General features: G+C 45.4%; 1 protein-coding gene across 1 annotated transcript in view; it reads left to right on the forward strand.

The window, feature by feature from the left end:
* The window catches only part of TXNRD2 (thioredoxin reductase 2), a 63,972-nt gene that overhangs the window by 28,933 nt on the left and 10,278 nt on the right, over positions 1–24,761 (forward strand). The window contains 6 exon segments of the mRNA XM_033174349.1: positions 1,967–2,141; positions 13,967–14,103; positions 18,713–18,808; positions 19,932–20,024; positions 21,635–21,706; positions 23,945–24,042. Of these exon segments, the coding sequence (XP_033030240.1) occupies positions 1,967–2,141; positions 13,967–14,103; positions 18,713–18,808; positions 19,932–20,024; positions 21,635–21,706; positions 23,945–24,042 (671 nt within the window).

Genomic DNA, 24,761 nt, shown 5'->3' on the forward strand with positions numbered 1-24,761 from the left:
AGGGAGCTGTGGCGGTTTCACCCTGCCGCCTCACAGGGTCAAGGGCCAATGGCTTTCCTTTCCAACATTTCAATGCATCCCTATATTGTGACGTTTAGCTGGTGATAACACTGCGGTGCTGGAAATCTGGTCTCGCCCAGCCCACTGTAAAAAGCTCGGTGCTCTAATTCTGGATCCGTTCGGTCTTTTCTGCTTTAGGGAAGCAGTGTTGAGTTGACTCATGCCTCCCCATTATTAATTGATCGGGATTAGATCTCTCATTGGAAAGGAAAAAAAGGTAGGGCTGTTGGGACCAGGCTGCGTTTCAGATTGAGGTGAGGTGTCATGTCCCCGCTGAGACGAAATAGGCGCTGGGGCTCAAGTTGGCACAGGCTGACAGGGAAACAGAGGGGTGTCAAGTTTCAGAAGAGAACAAACATCTTGCACACACACACACCCTTTTTGCCAGTTGCAACTGAGAGCATGAGTGTAAAATGTATTATTTATTTGTTTGTTTTTAAAAAGCCCCGAACCGAACACCAGCACTTAAATTCTCCTGTGCGGGCGTTTTGTGATCTTTCCTTTACACGACTACCAGACTCATCCTTTGACGGTTTTGACTTATTGCCATCAACAGCTGTGGCATCTTTTCCGAACAAAGTTGTCAGCAGGAGCGTTTAGAGCCTGACAGCAGCATGGCATTGGTTCAAACATTTGGAGATGTCTTCTGCAAAGGCATCTTTTCCATCTGTAAAACGAGCCCTCCAGGATACCTTAACGAGTCCCCTATATTGACGAGGCGTCTGACAGGTGCCGTGGGGAGGGGGTGAAACCCTTTGTGTTATTGGGGCTAGGTATGAAGTACAGCAGTGGTGGCCAAACTTGGCCCTCCAGCTGTTTTTGGACTACAACTCCCATCATCCCTAGCTAACAGGACCAGTGGCCAGGGATGGTGGGAATTGTAGTCCCAAAACAGCTGGAGGGCCGAGTTTGGCCACCACTGAAGTACGGGGTTCAAACAACCTGGTTCTTTTGGGTGCCCAGGCACAGTTTGGGCACTGGGAATCAGCTTTCTGCTAATCCCTCCTCTACACTGCAGGCTTGGGTTGTGGGGACAAACTCAATTCACTTCCTATTTAAAAGTGAAGCTTCCAGATTTGCACACTCCAAAACAATTCGCGAATCGAAACGCTTCCAACTTTTGAAATTCGCACTTCTCTGAATTTTGCAATGCAGTTCCCCAGCCAAGCAATGTGTGCATTATACTGGGGTAATTTGTACATAGATATGCATACGTTTATGAAAGTAACGTGCAAAAATGCACTACATCGGGAGAAATCGCTTTGCAAAAACGTATATTGGGAGAAAATTGCACTGGAATCGCATTTGTGGAATGCTTTCCCCCAGGAAGACTCACCTGGTGTCTTTGTTATATATCTTTAGGCCCTAGCTGAAAATGTTTCTTTTTGACCAGGCCTTTGGCTGATTGACATTCTATGTCCTTTAAAATATGCATGTGGGAAGGGGGTTATTGGTTTGTTATTATTTTTGTTCTTGTTTTTAATGTGTATTTTGTGTTCTTCTTTCGTATTTTTATTTTGTGAACCGATTAAGGGTGGTATACAAATTTTAATAATAATAATAATAATAATAATAATAATAATAATATGCTGATGAATTTTCATAAGGGCTTTAGAAAAAGCAAACTGATAACTAAACTTAAGATTGGGGAAATGAGAAACTGAAAGAAACCAAAACTGATAGATTTAGCCATTCCCACTTGCAGCCAATAGCACTGTTAATTTCTGTTGTGAGGTGGTAGTTACTTATCATATGCCACAGGAATGGAAACCCCTTTTTCAGACTGAGGACCACATTGCCTTCTGGCAACGTCCTTCAGGCCACATGCCCTGTAGTAAGTAAATGATATCTAAAAATTAAAAAATAAATGCAGTTTGCTTCTTCTTTTTTCTCATCACCTTTGTAGCAAATGGCTACTCTTGTAGCAGATCACATGGAAGGCCATGGGACGAGATTCCTGAAGAAATGTAGCCCAACGAAGGTGAAGAAGGCGGAGAACGGCCGGCTGCGCGTGACATGGAAATACCTCGATTCTGGCAAAGAAAAGTCGGACGAATTTGACACTGTGATGTGGGCAGTAGGTAAAAAGAAATGGCGTTTTGAAATACCTCTGGCAGCTCCTCTTCCTTTTGTTCTCACTCGTGGGTTTGTTTGTTTTTTAAAGCAGCACAGGAGATGTCGGGGAAGGAAAGCACATGGGAACAGATAGGCATGCAAGAGTGATTGCAAACACCTCTCAGTTCCCAACAATGTTCCATATATATGGAGGGTTGCATCCAATCATCTCTGTCTGCTAGCACAAGGGTGAGATTTAATATTGCGTTGCAGAGGAACCCAATGCAACAGTTTCCCTAGCAGAAATTGTGCTATCTGCCATGCAACGAAGGGCAACCTTCTACATGCCCTGACACTGAGCTACAGCCCTTCCTCTACTAAGAAGCTGCCTCCTTTTGAGTTAGATGATCGGACCACCCAATTGTTAACCCCGACCAGCAGTAGCTCTCTGACATTTCCCAAGCCTTCCCTGGCGATTCCAGAGACTGAAGCTGGGATTGTTCGCCTGCAGAATGCTTGCTCTACCACTGAGATATGTGGCTATTTTTTCTATCTACCGTTGTTGTTTAGTCGTTTAGTCGTGTCCGACTCTTTGTGACCCCATGGACCAGAGCACGCCAGGCACTCCTGTCTTCCACTGCCTCCTGCAGTTCGGTCAGACTCATGTTAGTAGCTTCGAGAACACTGTCCAACCATCTCGTCCTCTGTCGTCCCTTCTCCTTGTGTCCTCAATCTTTCCTAACATGAGGGTCTTCTCATGAGGTGGCCAAAGTATTGGAGCCTCAGCTTCAGGATCTGTCCTTCCAATGAGCACTCAGGGCTGATTTCCTTCAGAATGGATAGGTTTGATCTTCTTGCAGTCCATGGGACTCTCAAGAGTCTCCTCCAGCACCATAATTCAAAAGCATCAATTCTTCGGCGATCAGCCTTCTTTATGGTCCAGCTCTCACTTCCATACATCACTACTGGGAAAACCATAGCTTTAACTATACGGATCTTTGTCGGCAAGGTGACGTCTCTGCTTTTTAAGATGCTGTCTAGGTTTGTCATCGCTTTTCTCCCAAGAAGCAGGCGTCTTTGAATTTCGTGACTGCTGTCACCATCTGCAGTGATTATGGAGCCCAAGAAAGTAAAATCTCTCACTGTCTCCATTTCTTTCCCTTCTATTTGCCAGGAGGTGATGGGACCAGTGGCCATGATCTTAGTTTTTTTTAATGTTGAGCTGCAGACCATATTTTGCGCTCTCCTCTTTCACCCTCATTAAGAGGTTCTTTAATTCCTCCTCACTTTCTGCCATCAAAGTTGTGTCATCTGCATATCTGAGGTTGTTGATATTTCTTCCAGGAATCTTAATTCTGGCTTGGGATTCATCCAGTCCAGCCTTTTGCACGATGAATTCTTCATATAAGTTAAATAAGCAAGGAGACAATATACACCCTTGTCATACTCCTTTCCCAATTTTGAACCAGTTCTAACTGTAGCTTCTTGTCCCACATAGAGATTTCTCAGGAGACAGATGAGGTGATCAGGCACTCCCATTTCTTTAAGAACTTGCCATAGTTTGCTGTGGTTGACACAGTCCTATCTACTGTAGGAACGAAAATAAATTGCGTAGGTGTAAAGGGAGAAATTGGTTTGCCTGCAGAAGGTCTCCAGGTCAGTCCCCGGCATCTCTGCTCAAAAAAGACGAGGTGCCTCATGGTGGGAAAGGCTTCTTGAAGAAACTGAAGACCTGCCAATCAGACTAGAGTTCCAGCTAAAGTTTTGTGGCTGGGCTCCCAATGCCCAGTCTCATCCAGGATAGCAGGTGGTCCATGGCTGGCAGGAGCAAGCAGCAGTAAATCACCCCGAGTAAGTTAACAGTTTATTGACAAAAACAGGGCCAGCATAGGAGCACAGCAACTCATCTCCAGCAGGTCTTGCCCCCATGAAGCAGTTGCTGAGACTCCCCACAGCTGCCTAAGTCCTCTGCTCTACAGGGCTTTCCCCAAGCAATCTGAGACGGCGCCTCATGAAGCTAACCTCCTCCCTTTTCATGCCTCTTCTGGCTCTGGGAGACCAGGAGGAATAGTAGATTGTCGCAGCAGAAGGGGGAGACACCCATGTCGCTTCATCAGCCAGACTCATCTCTGCCTCTTGGCCTCCTCTCCTGCTTCTGATTCTTGACTTCTCTCTGCTGCAGACTCTCCCAGCTCACTAAACCGTGTTACCTCTTCAACTTCCGACACCTCCTATTCCCAGGCTTCTCCCTGTAACCACTCATCGTCATTCCACCACCGATCCCTCTGGGCTTCTTCCCTTGGCAGTTCCCCAGCTGGTTCCTCCCACCATTCCTCTGCGTCCAACCAGTCCGTGACAATGGTGAAGGGAGTTGTAGTCCAAGCCATTTGGAGGACACCAGATCAGGGATGAGAGGATTAGAACATAGGAACTGGCAGGGGCTGTCCAGGATTTCAGGCAGGTTGCCGTCAACACTTCTACCTGGATATGCTGGGGATTGAACTTGGTGACCTTCTGCATGCAAAGCAGATGTTCTGCCACAGAGCTACGGTGCTTCCCCTGACTAGACAATTCTGAGCTGGGTAGTTTCACCTGGTCTTTGCCAGCTTCCTCTGGTGTACAGCAGAAATAATAGAATTGCAGTTGGCGGCCTGCCATCTGCATAGATCCACAAATTGATAGAGTTCCCAGCTATGAAATAAAATGTAAGAATCCAGTGTTTTGTGCTCTGTCCGCAATAGCTTATGTTGCAATCAGTCTGTGTGCTTGCTTCTATAGCACTCCATGCCAAACCATGGTTTAGTGTGGGCTCTCGGTTTGTTCTAGGTTTTATAGATTGTGGTGTGTCTGCAGAAAACTAAACTGCAAGCCTGAGTTTCAGTAACAGAAAAGCCAGGTAAGCCTGACGTAAGCTTCCCTGAATGTAGCAGCAGAACAAGGATGGGGGTGAAGCATCTGTAATCTCTTTCCTGTCTTCACACTAAACCATGGTTTGACTTGTGTGTGCAAAACAGGCCTATATGCAAGTCTCCACAAGGGCTTTTCTCTTCCTGTAGTGGCTTAAAACGTATCAGCTGTGAAAGAATTTTGGTACCTTCTTGCACGATTACATTCTTTCTCTGAAAGGTGTCTCTGTGAGGGGCCTTGTCCCCAAATCCACCAGTGTTACCACATCTTCACTCACCTGCCCATGTACCTTTCTTCTGTTACCTAAAATCTACCAACTGAAATTAGGCTCTTGGCTTGATTACCTGCCTATGATTCGCACTCGCTCCAGCAGACTAGGCAAAGAGGTTGTTCCAAGCATTACTGTTTACTTTTCCGGGTGGCAAGGCCTAGTTCTTACTGTAGGGATCAACTTGTGTCTGACTTGTAGCTCTTCAAACTGTAGGTGTTCACTTACATGACTAGATGCACTGGATGTCAGGGAGAACTATTGTAGGCTTGCATTTTACCTGATATAAAATCATAGAATTGTAGAGTCGGAAGGGACCCCAAGAGTCATCTAGTCCAACCCCCTGCGATGCAGGAATCTCAGCTTGATCATACACGACAGATGTCCATCAAACCTCTGCTTAAAAACCTCCAAGGAAGGAGAATCTGCCACTTTTTGTGGGAGTCTGTTCCTCTGTCAAACGGCTCTTACTATGCCATGCTTATGGGGAGATTAGTTGTTTTGGTTGGCACATTCATATACAGCCCAGTTAACCATAGCCTCTGAGCAATTCACAACTTTAAAGGTCGATCAAGTAGCAACATTTAAAAAACCTGGCTGTGATTCGCACTCGCTCCAGCTGACTAGGCAAAGAGGTTGTTCCAAGCATTGCTGTTTACTTTATCCGGGTGGCAAGGCCTAGTTCTTACTGTAGGGATCAGCTTGTGTCTGACTTGTAGCTCTTCAAACTGCAAGTGTTCGCTTACATGACTAGATGCACTATTACAAATAAATCTTCCTGCGTAGATGTCAGGGAGAACGATTGTAGACTTGCCTTTTTCCTGATACAGAATCATAGAATTGTAGAGTCGGAAGGGACCCCAAGAATCATCTAGTCCAATCCCCTGCAGTGCAGGAATATGCAACTCTCCCAATATGGGGATCAGATTTGCCACTCCTGGCATTACCAGAGCCATGCTCTTAACCAGCTGAGCTATAGCTACTTGCTTGTAAGTGAGAGTGGGGAGGAGATTCCGGGGAGGGAGAAAAGTAACAGAGCCAGATTGAAAGGTATCTTTCCATCTGCCTTGTCAAGGGGTGTCGCCTGACAGTTGTGATGCATATAAAAAAAAAAAAAAAGTTAAGGAAAGGTTCATTCTGCATATCTGAGGGTGTTTCCTGCGTCAAGCTCTGCACTCTTCCCCGAGTGGTTTATCTGATTTGCCTCAAACGCCTGGAATGGCTCCAAGCCCAACCCTTGATTTAGGAGCCATATGCCGAAGAAGACTCCAGGTGTACTTGGCGTAACGTTCAGCCGTGTTTGGAACTGCCGCTGCGGAAGGGAAAGTGGCCGTGGAGCGCAATTGTCGGGATGTTTAGCATACTTGCTTGGAAAAGGTGTAGCTCCCGAGAGCCACAGGGGCAGGAGCCAAGGTTGCATATTTGGTCCTGAGCCTATGGGAAAACAACACCTAGGTTGCCGGCAAGAGCTGCATTTGAGTTCCTATGGGGTTACATAGGTTGGGATGTAAGGAGGCGGCAGTTTCCGTCCTGGTTTTCTTTTGCATTTCCATATCGCTGCACTTCAGCTTCCAGGTTTGTTGATATCATGGCTTATTAAAGCAAGAGGCGGGTGGCGCTGGGGTCTAAGCCACTGATCCTCTTGGGCTTGCTGATCAGAAGGTCGGCGGTTCGAATCCCAGCGACGGGGTGAGCTCCCATTGCTCTGTCCCAGCTCCTGCCAACCTTGCAGTTCAAAAGCACACCAGTGCAAGTAGATAAATGGGTACCGCTGTGGTGGGAAGGTAAACGGCGTGCGCTCTGGTTTCCATCACTGTGTTCCGTTGCACCGGAAGCAGTTTAGTCCTGCTGGCCACTTGACCTGGAAAGCTGTCTGTGGACAAACGCCGGCTCCCTTGGCCTGAAAGCGAGATGAGCGCCGCAACCCCATAGTCGCCTTTTACTGGATGTAACCATCCAGGGTTCCTTTACCCTTTTTTTAAAACCTAAACCAAGATACCTATTTTTATTTCAACCTGTGAGTTACACCTGCCCTCGAAAGGGACTTTAAATTAGCTACAGACTGTAATTTGTTATTCAGGCGCAGTTGACAAGCACAAGCCATAGTTCTTCAGCTCAGGATCTCATGGCAAATTGTGGCTTGCCACCAACCACGAAATCGGGGAGGGAACTGAGCGCACGAGCCAATCCTTCTCAATGTAATACCCAACCCATGGTCGCCTGTGAACCAGGCCTGTGTGAGTTGTCTTAAGTATGTATGTAAGTCGCACATCCATCCTTCTTATTTTCATGTTTGTGGAGCTGCTGAGGGTGAAAGCGAAGTGAGGAATGGAAGCCAGGTTGCCTAATGGGTGGGGAAAGAAGTAAAAGAATACAGTGAAGAAGCCTGCTTGGTGTCAAGAGGCAGGGAGTTCCAAAGCGTATGTAGGTACAGCGCCACTAAAACACTGATTGCTCCAAAGTGCAGAATGATTATTACGTGGCACGTATAACAGATGAAAGCAGACAAGTGGGCATATTATGGGGCAAAGTGATCTCACAGGTAAACTGATCCCAAGCTTTTTAAGGGTGCAATATAGTAACACCTTGAATGAGCAACCAGTGGGGATCTATAAGAAGACATGTCATCATTTAAGTGCATGGTTATTAATTTGCTGTGAAAAAATGTTGAGGTCAAGCACGATTAAAGTGGTTTTTTATTTTAGCAGAGCTGTGGTTTCAGAATAATGTTAACAACCATGAGGGCTAGAGCCTTGTAAGAAATGGGAGGTTTTCAAGACTCCGTTGGGATCCTGCACACACCCGTAGGGGATGCTTTCATCAACCGTTGCCAACTTACGAATCAGTTCCCCCTGCCCACACACAAATGTTGCCTTCTGCAGAAAGCTCTCCAGATTGTTTTGAGAAAGGTCCGTGCAGTTTTGGGGCAGACACAGACCAATTTAGCCAACTCATTAATGTGAAAAGCAAAGGCCTTGACTGATTTCTACAAGGACGAATCCCAGCTGTTCATTTTCCTCCAGCTTTGTGGATTCAATCCTTCCCAAGGGGGAATGCTGAGGGTAGGGTGGAGGGAACAGCTTGGAATTTGCCAGCTGGTTCTCTTGTTGGGGATTTTTAATGACGTCCAAACATCTCCTCCTTGGACTCAAGAGGCTTTTCCTCTTATCGTGTGACAGAAATTGGTCCCCCCCCCTCCACTAGGCCATTGTTAACTCAGAAACCTCTTAAGTTACAGGGGGACAGATTTTGGCTGAAACTTAAGGGGGAACTGCCTTGAACCCTAAATTAAGGTCCATTGATATTTTGGTTCTATGGGCCTATCCAGATGTTCTTCTTATTATGCATTCATGATTTTTGGGGGGGGGATTTATTATGATCCCACTTTAAATACTGTTTGTGCCTACAAAATTTTGAGATCCTGTAATTTTTTTATATGGCCTCATTTGAGTTTTTTAAACAGAGGTTGGATGGCCCTCTGTCATTGATTCTTTAGCTGTGATTCCCACATTTCCGCGGATTGGAAATGCTGACCCTTAGGGTACCTTCCCTAGGAACGCGGGTGGCGCTGTCGTCTAAACCACAGAGCCTAGGGCTTGCCGACCAGAAGGTCAGCGGTTCGAATCCCCGCGACGGGGTGAGCTCCCATTGCTCGGTCCCAGCTCCTACCAACCTAGCAGTTCGAAAGCACGTCAAAAGTGCAAGTAGATAAATAGGTACCGCTCCGGCGGGAAGGTAAACACCATTTCTGTGCGCTGCTCTGATTTTGCCAGAAGCGGCTTAGTCATGCTGGCCACATGACCCGGAAAAACCGTCTGCGGACAAACGACGGCTCCCTTGGCCTATAGAGCGAGATGAGCGCACAACCCCAGAGTCGTCTGCAACCGGACCTAACGGTCAGGGGTACCTTTACCTTTACCTTTCGGGTACCTTCCAACCCTATGATTCTGTGTTCCAGGTTCCTTTGTTTCCCCCCACTTTGGGTATTATACGTGCAAGCCTCGCTATTCAAACACAAGGCAGTCTCAGGAAATAGCTTGCCAGTGTTCACAAAACGAGCCAACAATTTCCATTGATTCCTATGGGGAAAATTCTAATGCGTTCCCAACCATAGAATTTTGACCTTCAAAATTACAAAAAAAAAAACCAAACCAACCCAAAAAAACCTTCTGAAACCTTGCAAAAGGAAGGGGGGGAAATGCTTCCTTAGTTGTCCGACCCCCTCTATCCTTCCCACCATGGTTTCTGGTGAAATGTCTGCCAAAGACCAGCAAAATACAAAAAAAGTAAGACTTGTTTAAGGCTGCTTGTTTGTTTCCAGTATACTACAAGCAGGTCCAGCTGTTTGGATATCTGAATCTGCAGAGTGTATGTGTTTGTGTGTGTGTAGCAAGATTTGGGTCCTAATTCCTCATGTTTGGATAAGTGAATTCTTGTATTTGGATAGCGGGACCCGCATACATAGTGCAAGAGTGTTCCTCCAGGCGGCAATAGTGCGACCAAAGAGCAAATAATGTAACAGAACAATGCGTGCACAGTCCAGTATAAATCCACCACTGTTGCACTATTATTGCGTCAACCAACTGTTCACAGTCACATCTTGTGTTTAGAGCGCTGTGATACTGCTTTAAACAGTCATGGCTTCCCCCAAAGAATTCTGGGAGCTATGGTCTGTCAAGGATGCTGAGAGTTGTTGTTCCCCTCACAGAGCTACAGTTCCCAGAATGGTCTCACAGCCAACCCCTCTTCACAGGGAACTCTGGGAATTGTAGCTCTGTGGGGAGCAGACTCCCACCTACAATTTGGCCCTGTTTGCTGAGGGACTGGTGGGAACTGTAGTTCAGCAGCATCTGGAGGGACAAGCCCTGGTCTAGGATCTCGGATAGGGTAGGCCACACTGGACTTGGTGGTGGATCAACCCTCTTGACTTTTGTCAGGCAGATTCTTGCATTCCTAAGTAGCCCTTACCACTTCGTGCGTTCAGTGTGCCACCTTCATCTCCTGCTCTAAGCATCTGAAGAAAGCCAGTGTCTGGAATTACAAGGAGGAAAAGCGTGGCTGTTGCGCTTAGGTCTTGTCTTCCCATTGGGGCATCTGGTTGGCCACTATGGCTTTTAGAAGACATCTGAAGGCAGCCCTCTTTAGGGAAGCTTTTAATATTTGATGAATTATTGTATTTCAATATTTTGCTGGAAGCCACACAGAGTGGCTGGGGAAATCCAGCCAGATTGGCGGGGTATAAATTATTATTATTATTATTATTATTATTATTATTATTATTATTATTATTATTATTATTATAACAGGGTGCTGGGCTACAGGGGCCAATGGCCAGATCCAGTAGGGCATCTTTTTACATCAGTCTTTCCCAAACTTGAGTCTCCAGCTGTTTTTGGACTACAACTCCCATCATCCCTAGCTAGCATGGCCAGTGTTCAGGGATGATGGGAATGGTAGTCCAAAAACAGCTGGAGATTAAGAACACGTTGTGGGGCTTCAAAATTTGGAAGTGGAGCTAGCTAAGCCTCTAGGCGCACTTAAAGCATTTCCCCAAACCAAAATACTTTCGCCCATTTGATCTTAATGGAGGGTATTGAATAGATTCTTCGGCTTGGAAACCAGAGCTGGGCATGGCTTCCAGCCAATAAAATTTCAGCGTAAAGTTTTAACATTTTCTTCGCTGCTTTCAGGATTCCGCATGGGACACACGTGGGAAAGAGGATGGGGTTTCGCTTTGGGTCGGCCAAATGCGTTTCACTTTCTTCCTTTTTTTTTCTTAATGCTGAGCTATTCAGATGTCGGGAGATGGGAACCGAGAGAAATTAAACATTGCCCTGCAGATTTGATCAACTCAGCTGTTGTTTTTGTTACAGCATATAAAAAAGTCAGTCTGTTTCAGGGAGGGAGGAGATATTTAGTTCATTTCTCCTTTAAATGCACACTTATCCAATCTGCACTTTCTGTAACAATTTGCACACTGGAACACAGCGATCCTTCGAAATTTGCACTTCTCTGAATTTTGCAATGCAATCCTCCCTTCGGCTCACCTGTACAAATGGGCAAACGTTAGAGGAAAGTGTGCAAGAAAATGGGTATATATTAGTGAAAGTAGCATGCACAAATGCATTGTATGTGGAGAAACTGCTTTGCCCCCCCAAAAATGTGAATTTGGAAAAATCGGATACAAAAATGTGTAAAGCAGGAGAAATTCACACTAAAATGCTGGTGAATTTTTGCGAGGACTTTAAAAAAAATGCAGACTGATGCGGAGAACTCAATTCAAGATTGGAAAAATGAGAGAAAACTGAGAGAAACCTAAACTGACTGTATCTCCCACCTCTAGTTGCGGTTGCAAGATCCTGCATTAAGACGAAAGCTTTAATTTGCCGACTTCCTGGGTCTGGCAGAAAGTGGTGGAAATCAAAATGAGCAGATTCGCCCCTTCCTAATGTCTCAGCAGTTTGTTGGGATGAGAAATTTGTGTGGCTGTTTCTCTCTCTCTCCCTCTCCCTCTCCGCCCTCCCCCTTCTCTCTGTTTCTCCCCCCCTCTCTCTTTTAAAAGTTAGCATATCGCGTGCTAACTTGTTCCTCTAAGCTCTGCCTGAGCCGGAAAACGGGGAAACTGGAAAAGCCCCCATTAAGCTGCCGGCTTCCAAGCCTCCCCAGACTTTTTTATTCTCGGCGCACAAAAGAAATACAACAGTAGGAAGTTGTTTCACATCCGAGCCCCAAGATAAGGTCTCGGTTGTGTTTTCTTTAAAAGTATTGTCGTGGTTATTATTTTTGGTGCCTGATAGCATCGGAGCTCGGGGACCAGGGGGCAAAGAGAGGGTCGGCAGGGAACCGGGCATCCCACAGGGAGGGCCGAAGGAAGGCAGACAGATAGCTGGAGTGCCGACAGCTCCACTCGCCGATCCCAGAGGAAGTGTCAGTTTCGCCGGCTGAAATGAATCTGCGGGAGCCTCGCTCACCCCCACTCCCCGTCTCAGAGCCGTTCAGATACAGCATTGTTTGGATTGCAAGAGCGGGGAGGACCCTGGCTTTTAAGGCGGGCGGATAATACAGTGAATCATATGTTTATTTATAATCAGATCTCCATTGCAGGGGCCAGGCTTTCCTTTTGTTTAATAATTTCCCTACCTCCACATCAAAGGCCCTTAAGTGTTTTCCTCCGCTCAGCCCTTGTTTTCAGAACGCAAACACATTTCCCATCCCTGGCTTCGGACGAGACTCTCAAGTTCACATCAAACGTTGGAACGGCGTTCCATCTCCCAGCGAAGAGAGGGAGGGAGAGACGGCACGCTTTTATTCTGTTTTCCTAATAAAAGCCTCTGAAAAGGCCTTGGGGGAAAAAAAAGATGGAAAATTTCTGATTTAGGTTTCTGTTTCTGGATCTTGACCCCACCCTGGCGATCTTGTGACCGAGCTGACCGTTGCCTGGAATGGTTCCTCTTCCTCACTTTGCAAGGTTAACTTGTGGTTGATAATGGGGGTCATAAGAAGAGGTTGCTGGATCAGGCCAGTGGCCCATCTGCTCCCGCATCCAGCATTCTTAAACGGAAAAGTTAATGCCCGATGGAATTAATCTGCGGAACTCAATCTTGCAGGAGGCAGTGATTGCCTCCAGGCTAGATGGCTTTGAAAGAGGATTGGGCAAATTCATGGCAAAGAGGGATTTCGATGACTGCTAGGTAGGATGGCTATGCTCTGCCTTCACGGTTGGAGGCAGCAATGCCTCTGATTAAAAAAAGGTCAAGGACCCCTGGATGGTTAAGTCAAAGGCAACTATGGGGTTGCGACACTCATCTCGCTTTCAGGCCGAGGGAGCCAGTGTTTGTCCGCAGACAGCTTTCCAGGTCATGTGGCCAGGATGACTAAACCGCTTCTGGTGCAACGGGACACCATGATGGAAGCCAGAGCGCACAGAAACACCGTTAACCTTCCCGCCACAGTGGTACCTATTTATCTACTTGCACTGGCGTGCTTTCAAACTGCTAGGTTGGCAGGAGCTGGGACAGAGCAACGGGAGCTCACTCACAGGAGCCAGTGTGGTGTAGTGGTTAAGAGCGGTAGACTCATAATCTGGTGAACCGGGTTCGCGTCTCCGCTCCTCCACATGCAGCTGCTGGGTGACCTTGGGCTAGTCACACTTCTCTGAAGTCTCTCAGCCCCACTCACCTCACAGAGTGTTTGTTGTGGGGGAGGAAGGGAAAGGAGAATGTTAGCCGCTTTGAGACTCCTTCGGGTAGTGATAAAGCGGGATATCAAATCCAAACTCTTCTTCTTCTTCTTCTTCTTCTTCTTCTTCTTCTTCTTCTTCTTCTTCTTCTGTCGTGGGGATTTGAACCGCCAACCTTCCGATCGCCACAGAGGCTCTGTGGTTTAGACCACAGCACCAGCCGCGTTCCTGCTTCTTAGTACCAGTTGGTGGGAACCACAGGAGGGGAGGGAACTATCGCACTCAGGTCCTGTTTACAGGTTTCCCACGGGCATATAATTAAAACAGGATGCTGGACTGGCTTGATCTAGCAGGCTCTTCCTATGTCCTAATTTCTTGGGGATTGATTTTCTTTTTTGTAAGAATTAAAACTGCTAAAATCTTTTTAAATGTTTCTTTTTAATTTTAATTTTTTTTTTTTTTAAAGCATACTCACTCTCTTACTCTTTCTTTCCCAGGCCGAGCCCCTGACACCCAGACTCTCAACTTGGAGATGGCTGGAGTGGAAACGAATCCCGTGACGGGGAAAATCATTGTTGATGCAAGAGAAACCACTTCTGTTCCTCACATTTATGCAGTTGGAGACATAACAGAGGTAGACGTCTACATAAACTCCTTGACAATGACAGGAAAACTTACTTTGTTCCTGATTAATAACCGCTGCCCGTTTGTCGTCAAGCCTATATCGGCGTGTTAGGGCCCCGCTTTTCATTTTCATTTGGGAGTGTTTATGCCAGCAACACAGAACAGTAATTTCCTCCACACAGAACACCTCTGCGTTAGAGATTATTACTGATGCTTATCAGGTGAAAAGCATTATGTGGCAACAGCTGGCATGAAGGCTTTGTTATCTCTCCCATATCAATTCTGCCTCTGAAATAAATAGGTTTTGCTGCCCGTGGAAGGCAAAAAAAAAGGAGTACAGCTTTTTTTTAAAGAAAAGGCTGAAGGTGTTAGTCATTTGACTGCGAAATCAAACTGATTGACAATTAAGTTCACGCGGTTTTTGCAAAAACACTTCTTACTTGCTCTCTCTCTCTGAAAGAAATGCATGATGTGCAGTCTGCCATCTTGTTGGCAGCAACTCACAACTTCTAACCATTCTTGCAAGAGAAGCGAAATGTTTTGGGGCAGAGAAAGTTTCCCCTCCATCTCTAATAACACTAGAACTTGTGGGCACCCAGTGAATGCCGGAAGATTCAGGATGGACCAAAAAAGGAAAAGAAAGAAGTAGCTTCTCCACACAGCCCCTAGTTAAACTATAGAATTTGCTCCCACAAAAATGTAATGATGGCCACCAACGGGAATGACATACATATATATAATTAAATTTTCTAATTTACATTTCAAAATATTCATTTACACATCCTTAAATCAAAGACTTCCCTTCTTTTTCTGTGGTTCATTTTGCATACCATTCATCCCTGCATATTTTACACGAGCCAAACCATTCAGCAATCCATTGTCACATCTATCAAAACTTGTTTGCACTGTTGAATTTATCTTAGTGCTACCAGCGTTTTTTTTAATAAACACAATTTTCACCCATATATTCTGTAAACATTTTCCAGTCTTCTTTAAAGGCACATTTTTCTTGTTCTCTTATTCTAAAAGTTAAGTCTGCAAGCTGCACGTATTCCATCAGTTTAAGTTGCCATTCTTCTTTAGTTGGGACGCCACTCATTTTCCATTTGGGGGCTAATAAAACACGGGCTGCAGTAGTAGCATACATAAATAACCTTTTTCTGACACCTGGGAATTTCCCTCTGACTTATTCCCAACAAAAAGGACTCTGTTGTTTGTTTGTTTGTTTTTGAAAATGTACTTTTAAACATTTTTTTTCCTATTCAATATATATGATTTCCAAATATTCTTTTACCCTTGTACAAGTCCTCCAACGGGAATGACTTTTAAAAGAGAACAGACAAATTTGTGGAGGAGAAAGCTACTAGTGCAGGGGTCAGCAAAAAAATTTCAGCAGGGGCCCACTGTCCCTCAGACCTTGTGGGGGGCTGGACTATATTTTTTGGGGGGGGAGAAATGAACGAATTCCTATGCCCCACAAATAACCCAGAGGTGCATTTGAAATAAAAGCACACATTCTACTCATGTAAAAACACCAGGCAGGCCCCACAAAGAACCCAGAGATGCATTTTAAATAAAAGGACACATTCCACTCATGTAAAAACACACTGATTCCCGGACCGTCTATGGGCCGGATTTAGAAGGCTATTGGGACAGGTTTGGCCCCCGGGCCTTAGCTTGCCTACCCATGTATTAGTGCCTCCTAACCGAAACGGCTATGTTCTGCCTCCACTGTCGGAGGCGGTAACGCTTCTGAATATCTCTTGCTGTCAAGAGCGGGAAGTGAGGGTATTCTTTCTTTATTTGTGGGATTTATATTACCCCACCTTTCTTGCAAGGAACGTGCGGCGGTGTACACCCTTCTCCACATTGTACGCTCACGCCTTGGGTGGTAGAAGTTAGGCAGAGCTTGAGTGACTGGCCCAAGGTCACTCAGCAAAGTTGGCCACCTAGGCCCTAGTCCAGCACCCTTAACCATGACACCACACCATTTATTGGGCTTCCCATTGGAACACCTGGTTTATCCCTTTGAGAACAGGATGTTGGACTGCATGGATAGATAGATAGATAGATAGATAGATAGATAGATAGATAGATATCTTTATTCGGCTATAAGCGTGCATTAGGAATAAAATGGATGGGCCACTGGCCTGATCCGGCAGGCTCTTAGAATCATAGAATTGTAGAATTGGAACCTTGAGGGTCCTCTAGTCCAATGCTGGAATCTCAGCTTGATCATCCATGATGGACGGCCAGCCAACCTCTGCTTAAAAACCTCCAAAGAAGGAGAGTCCACTGGCTGTCGGGGGAGTCTGTTCCACTGTCAGTCTGCTCTTTCTGTCAGAAACATTATTCTTGATGTTTAGTCGGAATCACCATTCTTGTAACTTGAATCCGTTGCTTTGGGGGTCCTGTAATTTTTATTTTATTTTATTTTATTTATTTTTAAATATAATTTTTATTTCTTTTCCATTTAATATTATGCATTCGCAACATTTTTATCCACTATACCGCCTTGGCTCTTAGAGCCTATCGACTTCCTTCCCTCCCGCCTCATGGCTTTCAAAATTCACCTTTTATATCATTGCAATTTATACGTTTTCCAATTCTAATTATTAATAATCGCAAAAAAATTAAATGAGTATAGAAAGATAGAAATTTTCTCATTACAAGTCTTCAGGCAACCCTGCTAGTGATGTTAATTTCAGATATCGTATGAATTTACTCCAGTCTTTTTGGAATACTTGATCTTGCTGGTATTTTTCCTGTCAGCTTTGCCAGTTCCTCAAAGTCCTGTCATTTTCATCTGCCCCTCTTCTTTCGTTGGTACTTCTTGCCATTTCCATTTTTGGGCTTAAAGAATTTTTTTAATTTTTGGGCTTAAAGAATTTTTTAAATTCTTTATTGTTTAAAATCACACAAAATAAACATATACATCACATATATTTACATCTTCAAATATAAATGTTTACATACATAACTACTATCTACACTTACACACACTCTCGTACTTCCAATTATCCTCATTGCATTTTGTAATATTGTGTCGATATAGCGTACAGTTATAATTTCCATTTATTATTCGTATTTTTCCCCCTCTTACAATTTCTATTTGCTTATTTGAAGGTTCAGTCTACATCTGCCATTAGGATTCCATTTATACCATTATTCATTAAATATTCTTTAAATATCCTCCATTCTTTCCATACTTCTTGAGTCACCTGTCCTCTCATTTTACCCGTTGTTTTGGCTAGTTGCAAGTATTCTATCATTAGGTTTTGCCAGTCAGCTATAGTTGGTGCGACTTTATTTTTCCAGTTTCTGGCCACTAGCATTCTTGCCACTGTTATGCCATACATACATAAGTACTCTTTTTGTTTTATTAGTTTCTTCTGGCAAAATACTTAACAGGAACAATTCTGGTCTTTTTTTGAATGTACATTTTATCAATTTTTTGAGTTCTTCGTATATATCATTCCAATAATTACCTATAGCCGGACATGTCCACCACATATGTCGTACAGACAAAAGTATTTTTAAACAACTTCTTTAACTCATTATATACCATTCCCCAGGAAGCCTTTACGGGTCCTAGAATTTTTATTGCCGACAATCTAACATAGTCCCACGCATGGGTGCAAAGCGAGCGTTTGCGTCGACTTGTTTACTCAGGGAAGTCTTAAGCCATTGTTTTTTCATGCACACACAGAGAGAGAGAAAAAATACCCTGTGCCTATGTCTGCAGGGATGTTTTAGTAATTAGCTTGGGTGTTCCTTGTGCTTTTTAAAAAAGGAATGTATGCCAGAGGCTTTCCTCCCCCACCCTCCCAAGTTTTATCTCTTTCTCTGATCTCTGGAACGCCAAAATAACATCTGTATTTCCTGCCACAGAAATGATTGGCAGCTGCATTTAAGGCGGTTTGTGGGGGGTTGGGGGAGGGAAACAGCAACGTTGACAAATCACATTGACAGACGATCTTGAAAGCCAAGGCGTTAGTTCGGAAAAGGAGATAACACGTACATTTGCCTAAACCTTGGGATTAATCCCAAACTGCAACTTTGGACTTGCTTCCGTTCTTTTTAATTATCGTTAAACGTATAACAAACAAGGCGAACAGATTATATGAGTTTTTGATCTGCTGTTTATGACTTATCTTGAGGTGTTGCCTCTTTTGTCCAAATTTCTTCCAATGTTTTTCTTTATATCTTTGGTCTCCTTACCTTATACCTGACCGTTCTCAATTGTATCCCACCACCCTTTTGTTGATTTTTGGAAATACTCTGTTGGTCTTGTTTGTTATCTCTCTCTCTCTCTCTCTCCCTCTCTCTCTCTCTCCCTCTCCCTCTCCCTCTCTCTCTCTCTCTCTCTCTCTCTCTCTCTCTCTTTCTCACACACACACACACAAACACACACAGAGAGAGAGGGGTGCCAGAACTCACCTTGAACTCCCCCCTTGTTCTCTTATAATGGCAATGGAGCCCAGCTAAGAGCTGCCAGAATTGAGTTCTGACGAGTTCTGACTGAATAGATAGATAGATAACATAACTTAGTCCGGGTCATGGGTTCAAGTCTTGCATTGACGTTTTGAACCTCTCCTAATTCCATTGTCATTTGTTAGGGTCGCCCCGAGCTAACGCCTACGGCCATTGCTGCAGGGAAGCTGGTTGCTCAGAGGCTATTTGGCCAGTCGGCAGAACTCATGGATTACGACAACGTGAGTAGTTTGTAAGTTTTTTTCTTCCCTGGGGGTTCGGAAATGAACTATTTGTTCCAAAGCAATCCCATACCACTGCCGCACTTCTCCATGGGCATGAATAAATGTTTTGTTGTGGCTGTTATTTAACATCTGTAGTGCAGTGGTACCTCGGTTTTTGGACGTCTCGGAAGCCGAACGTTTCAGTTTTCAAACACCGGAAACTTGGAAGTAAATGCTTCCATTTTCCAATGCGCCTCAGAAGTTGAACGGCTTCCGCTGCGTGTATCTGTTGTTTTTCACAGATTTCTCTATTGAATTTGCATACTGCCCTTTGCACCTCGGTTTTCAAACCTTCCAGAACAGATTACGATCGAAAACCAAGGTACCACTGTATTAGTAGCCTATTAATTAAATCGATATACCCCTTAGTTGCCAACATGGCTTCAAAGCAGTTTACAAATGGCAAAACATGGATAATTCAAGTAAACAACAAAACAACGTTAGGGTCGTGGGGGATCAACGGCTTGTTAGTATTATTTCTGTAGCAGAGTCCTTGTCTATAGCATCCTAGAACCACCCAATCAGCATGAAAGGGGAGCTTTTTGGCCAATGAGAATAAGCCTTCTTGCTCTGTGTGTTGATTGGAGCCAATCAGAGTACAAAGAGGCAAGTCAGCCACTGAGGATTGGCTCCCGGGGTCACTCTGGAGAAGGGGTGAGGGAAGAACACCGAGAAGGAGTTGATCTAGGGGAAAGGCAATACATGGAGGATCTGCATCGATCATTGCAATAGATCCCTAATTATAACTTGTATAATTATAAAGTTATTGTATAATCGGGGGGGGGGTGGCATGGCTGTGAGTCGCCCTGGCTGTCACTATTATGAAGGGGCCCTGCATCAACCCCTCCCAGTGGTGCAGAAATGAAACTGCTAGCACATTTGTGAAGCTAAGCAGGGTCCAGTATGGTTTGAAATTGGATGGGGGACCGCATGTTAAGATTCCTGCCTTGTTGGGGGTTGGCCTCAATGGCTTTTGCCACTACACTACTACTGTGTGTCACTAAGTTTTGGGGGATAGGGAGAAGCATGGGGCTCTTGATCTATTGGCTTGAGAGTAACAGGATCGCCTTCTATCGCCTAGGTGCCTACCACTGTCTTCACTCCCCTGGAGTATGGCTGTGTAGGACTCTCAGAAGAAGAAGCTGCAGGGCGGTTTGGAGCAGATCATATAGAGGTACGCTGGGCTCCTGGTGGCTGCTGGCCACCAGTGCTGAGTAGCCAGCTTGCTGTGCCACTATGTGTCAGGGACCGTGCTGAGGGGGGCTGCACTCAGGAAGAATGGTGGGAGCCACCCCCTCCCCCTGATCCTGATCCAGAATCTTCCCAGGAGCAGGAGGACAGTATAGATTTGGAACAGTGGTTTGCAGAGGGGCATAGTTCAGAAGGCAGAAGCTGGGAAATACTGGATGGGGAGCAGCTAGCAGGAGGTGGGGCGGAAAACACTAGAAGAGAGAGAGTTAACAGATTCACAGTCTCTGGACAACATTCACACACACACACCGTCTCCAAAGTCATGGAGAGCTCGGAAAGTGTTAGAACAGAAAGCGCAGAGGCTACAAGATCAGATTACAAGACACAGGAGTGACGGAGATTTGTAGGGGCAGAGTGGGGAAGGAATGACCCTTAATTGGGAGCACCACCATTTGTAGGAGATGTGTTCTTTGTTCTCTCGCTGTGATTATTAAAGATTCTGGTCTCCTGCCAACCTAGCAGTTCAAAAGCACGTCAAAGTGCAAGTAGATAAATAGGTACCACTCCAGCGGGAAGGTAAACAGCGTTTCCGTGCGCTGCTCTGGTTCACCAGAAGCAGCTTTGTCATGCTGGACACATGACCCGGAAGCTGTACGCCGGCTCCCTCGGCCAATAAAGCGAGATGAGCGCCGCAACCCCAGAGTCGTCCGCGACTGGACCTAATGGTCAGGGGTCCCTTTACCTTTAACTGGTAAGGCATTCCTTTTGCTTGATCTTCTTATGAACTGCCACAGGGTGCGGGGAGGAAGCTGATTCCCCGAAGCCTGACTCTGTGTCAGGCTTGGCTCCTTTGGACCTTCTCGGTCCCAGGAGGAATGCCCTGCTGTTTTTGCGTGAGTAAGATGCCGCTGGATGAAATCAGTTAGGGCAGACTTGTGGCATCCAGCTTCTCTTCTGATGCGTCCACTAATGAGCCAGATGCACATGGTGGCTCCAGGCCGGGGCGGCTGGGAATCCTGGCTGCTGAGATACTTATCAGTTGTGCCCTACAATGCTATACGCTGCCCTAGCCTCAGTATACCGGTAGAAATCCACATCCAGGTTAATTACAGATTCCAGGTATCCCATCACATAACAGGCCCACAGGGCTGCATGAAGGTCTGATCGAATGCAACTAATTGATCCTCCCATTTTACAGATGAGGACCACTGAGGCTGGTAGATAATGTAGCAGCACAAAGCGAGCCATGGCAGGTTTCCCACCACCTTATATTGTTGAGCAGTTGGGAATCAGGACACACACCCCCCCTTGAGAATCCGCTGCAAGAGGCCCACCAGTAGATCCCATCCTGGCTTCTGCTTGTCCCCAAACTCAGGGCACCGAAAGAGAAATGGGAAGGGTGGGCGTTATCTCTCTGGCTGCAGGAAGCAGGAAACCTGTGCAAAGAGGCTGTATGCCTCCGTCAGACAGGCACTACTTAACGAAGGTTATGTATAGATTTCTCCTATCAGAAATGATAAAAATGTAAAACGATGCAGCGATGTAAGGCAGGCGCTGGCTCTGATTGCATCTTCCGATATTCCTTTCTGTTAGGTGTACCATGCGTTTTATAAGCCGTTGGAATTTACCGTGGCCGAAAGAGATGCAGCTCAATGTTACATAAAAGTAAGTATGTGCTCCTGGCTTCCATCACGGAGGCTCTGCATCCTTGGCTTTTCTGGAAAGATGGTGGGGACAAAGGTGGCTTGTAGTATGTGTAGCCCCTTGCTACAATCACTTACCTGGGGAGGCTGGCATGGGGCAAATGCACTGTCGGAGCCTATCCAGCCTCCTTGCTGCTGCGTTTGCACTGCACCAACCTCCCCATCTGCTGGGAAGCTGCCATAGCAGTACTGCCCTACCTGGTGATTCACTTCTGCAGAGCGGTAGGGTGGGTAGGGTGCCAAAAAACTGCCACCCCAGTCTTCCCAGTGCCAGGGTGCCCTGCTCTTGTCCAGGCTCACATTTGCCTCTGCTTTTGGCAGCCCCCCCCCCCCAAGGTTGTGTCTGTTTTGTGGTTTTTTATGCATTGTGACTTGCCGTTCTTTTTATTGATTATAGTTCTTCATTGCAATTGTTAAGTGTGAACTGTTTAATTATTATCTGCTGGCCTTTAATTTTCCTGTTTACTATTATATTCCAATGGATTGTTGAATACAGTGGTACCTTGGTTCTCAAACGTAATCCGTTTCGGAAGTCCGTTCCAAAACCAAAGCGTTCCAAAACCAAGGTGCGCTTTCCCATAGAAAATAATGCAAAATGGATTAATCCGTTCCAGACTTTTTAAAAACAACCCCTAAAACAGCAATTTAAAATGAATTTTACTATCTAACGAGACCATTGATCCATAAAATAAAAGCAATAATAAATGTACTGTACTATAAAATAAATAAGACAGTATTGTAGATGATAAAAATAAAAATTATTTTTTTTTCTTACCTGCACTGATGATAGTCATTGTTTGGATGGGGCGGCGGCTTTTATCCATTTCCGCAGTCACACAATCAATCAAACAGTAGCTAAACTGGGTTCCACACAATCACAAAAGCTAACCGAAAAAGCCTCAAAAACAAAAACGCAAAATAAATAGCAAAAACAAAAGTGCATAACTTTATCCGTTCCGGAAGTCCGTTTGACTTCCGAAATGTTCGAAAACCAAGGCGCAGCTTCTGATTAGTGCAGGCTCCCCAGAAACAATAGCGGTAGCTGACAGCCACACCGGACGTTTGGCTTCCGAAAAACGTTCGGAAACCGGAACACTTACTTCCGGGTTTTTGGTGTTTGGGAACCAAGGCGTTTGAGTATCAAGTTGTTTGAGAACCAAGGTACCACTGTATTGCTTTATTTGCTACAAGTTGTTTATTTTAAAGTTATGTTTTTATTATGATTTATTTGTATTGAATCAGATTGTTACTGGCCTTTGCTGTCTATTTTGTTGTTTCTGTGGTGTAGTGGTTAAGAGCGGTGGACTCGTAATCTGGTGAACCGGGTTCGCGTCCCCTCTCCTCCACATGCAGCTCACCTCACAGAGTGTTTGTTGTGGGGGAGGAAGGGAAAGGAGAATGTTAGCCGCTTTGAGACTCCTTCGGGTAGTGATAAAGCAGGATATCAAATCCAAACTACTCCTCCTCCTCCTCCTCCTCCTCCTCCTCCTCCTCTTCTTCTTCTTCTTCTTCTTCTTCTTCTTCTTCTTCTTCTTCAGCTTGCAGACTGCCTCGTGTATCGTAGTGTAGAAAGGCGGTGTACAAATTAAAAGGGAAATGAAATGAAAATGTCTGAAATCCCGGAGAACTGCTGCCGGTCAGTGCAGACAGTACTGAGTTAGATGGACGAATAGTCCTCCTCCAAATAAGGCAGCTTCCTATATTTTAAGCAAAAGATGTAGTTTTGTGTTAGAGGAGATGCTTTACACACTGAGCGCCCCAGATTGGAAAGGACTTTCTCTGCCCTGAAAACCCTGGAGACCCACTGCCAGTCAGAGCAGGCAGCATTGAGCTAGGTGGACAGTCTCGCCAGTCCCAGTCTCAGTTCCTGGCATCTCCAGGCAGGCCTGCGGGTGTCCCCTGCCTGAAACCGTGGAGAAGTTGCTGCCAGTCAGTGCGTGCAACACTGAGCTAGATGGACCGATGGTCTGACGCGCCTCCTCTGATAGTGACAGAGCATCTACCTTGCAGAAGGCCCCGGGTTCAGTCCCTGGCGTCTCCCATTCAGGCTAGGAAGGTCCCACATCAGAAACCCTGGCGAAGGCACTGCCAGCCAGTGCAGACAGAACTGAGCTCAATGGACCAGTGCTCTAGCTCAGAAGAAGGCGGCTTCCTGCGTCCTCTTCTGATAGTCTCCTGCCGCTCCCTGTTTTGCTTTCAGATGGTGTGCTTACGCCAGCAAGAACAGCGAATCCTCGGCCTTCATTTCATTGGTCCAAACGCTGGCGAAGTTATTCAAGGATTTGCCCTTGGAATCAAGTAAGTGGTAAAGAATTCTGCCCCCCACCACGCTCCCTCCCTGGAGTTTTCCGAAAGCCTTCTCTTTTAAGTCACCGTAAGATTATGAAAGATAGCGGTTTAGCTTTTGGCAGTGCTAAAAAAAAAGAGCCCATGTTTCCATTTACTTTTATGTCTCGTTTCCTAGATTTTCGTTTTTTAAAAAATATGGCCTTTCTTTATTAATAAAATGTTGGGCTTAGTGACGGACGTACCAGGTTTTTTGCATTTATGTTTATGAAATATGTTTCTTGGCAAACCGTATAGCCCTCCTCCCCAAAAAATAAAATCCAATTCACCACCCAGCTGTTAACTCTTCAAAGTGCAGCTTTATGTTTTCAGGATAATAAATGATCACTGAAATATGTGGAAGTCTTTCTTTTAAAGGAGATTTGGGGGGGGGGTGGAATCTAAAAGCTTTTTTGATTATGTTTCATGGGGAGGCTTGCAGGAGGAATCATCAAAGCTTTGGAGGGGACGGTCATGTTTTCTCTTTAAATCTGCACCATGGGTGGGAGGGGCAAGGGGGTAGGTTTCACTAAACCAGAGGTGTGGAACCTGCAGCCCTCCGGATGTTGTTGAACTTCCAGCAGGTCCAATAGGCAGAGTTGGTGAGGATTGCAGTTTGGCAACATCAGAAGTGAGGGGTCAGATTCATCAGTTTTGTTGCATTAATTAAACTAAATAGTTTCAGATTTTGA

The sequence above is a fragment of the Lacerta agilis genome, chromosome 17 (assembly GCF_009819535.1).
Source record: "Lacerta agilis isolate rLacAgi1 chromosome 17, rLacAgi1.pri, whole genome shotgun sequence".
Classification (NCBI taxonomy): Eukaryota; Metazoa; Chordata; class Lepidosauria; order Squamata; family Lacertidae; genus Lacerta; species Lacerta agilis.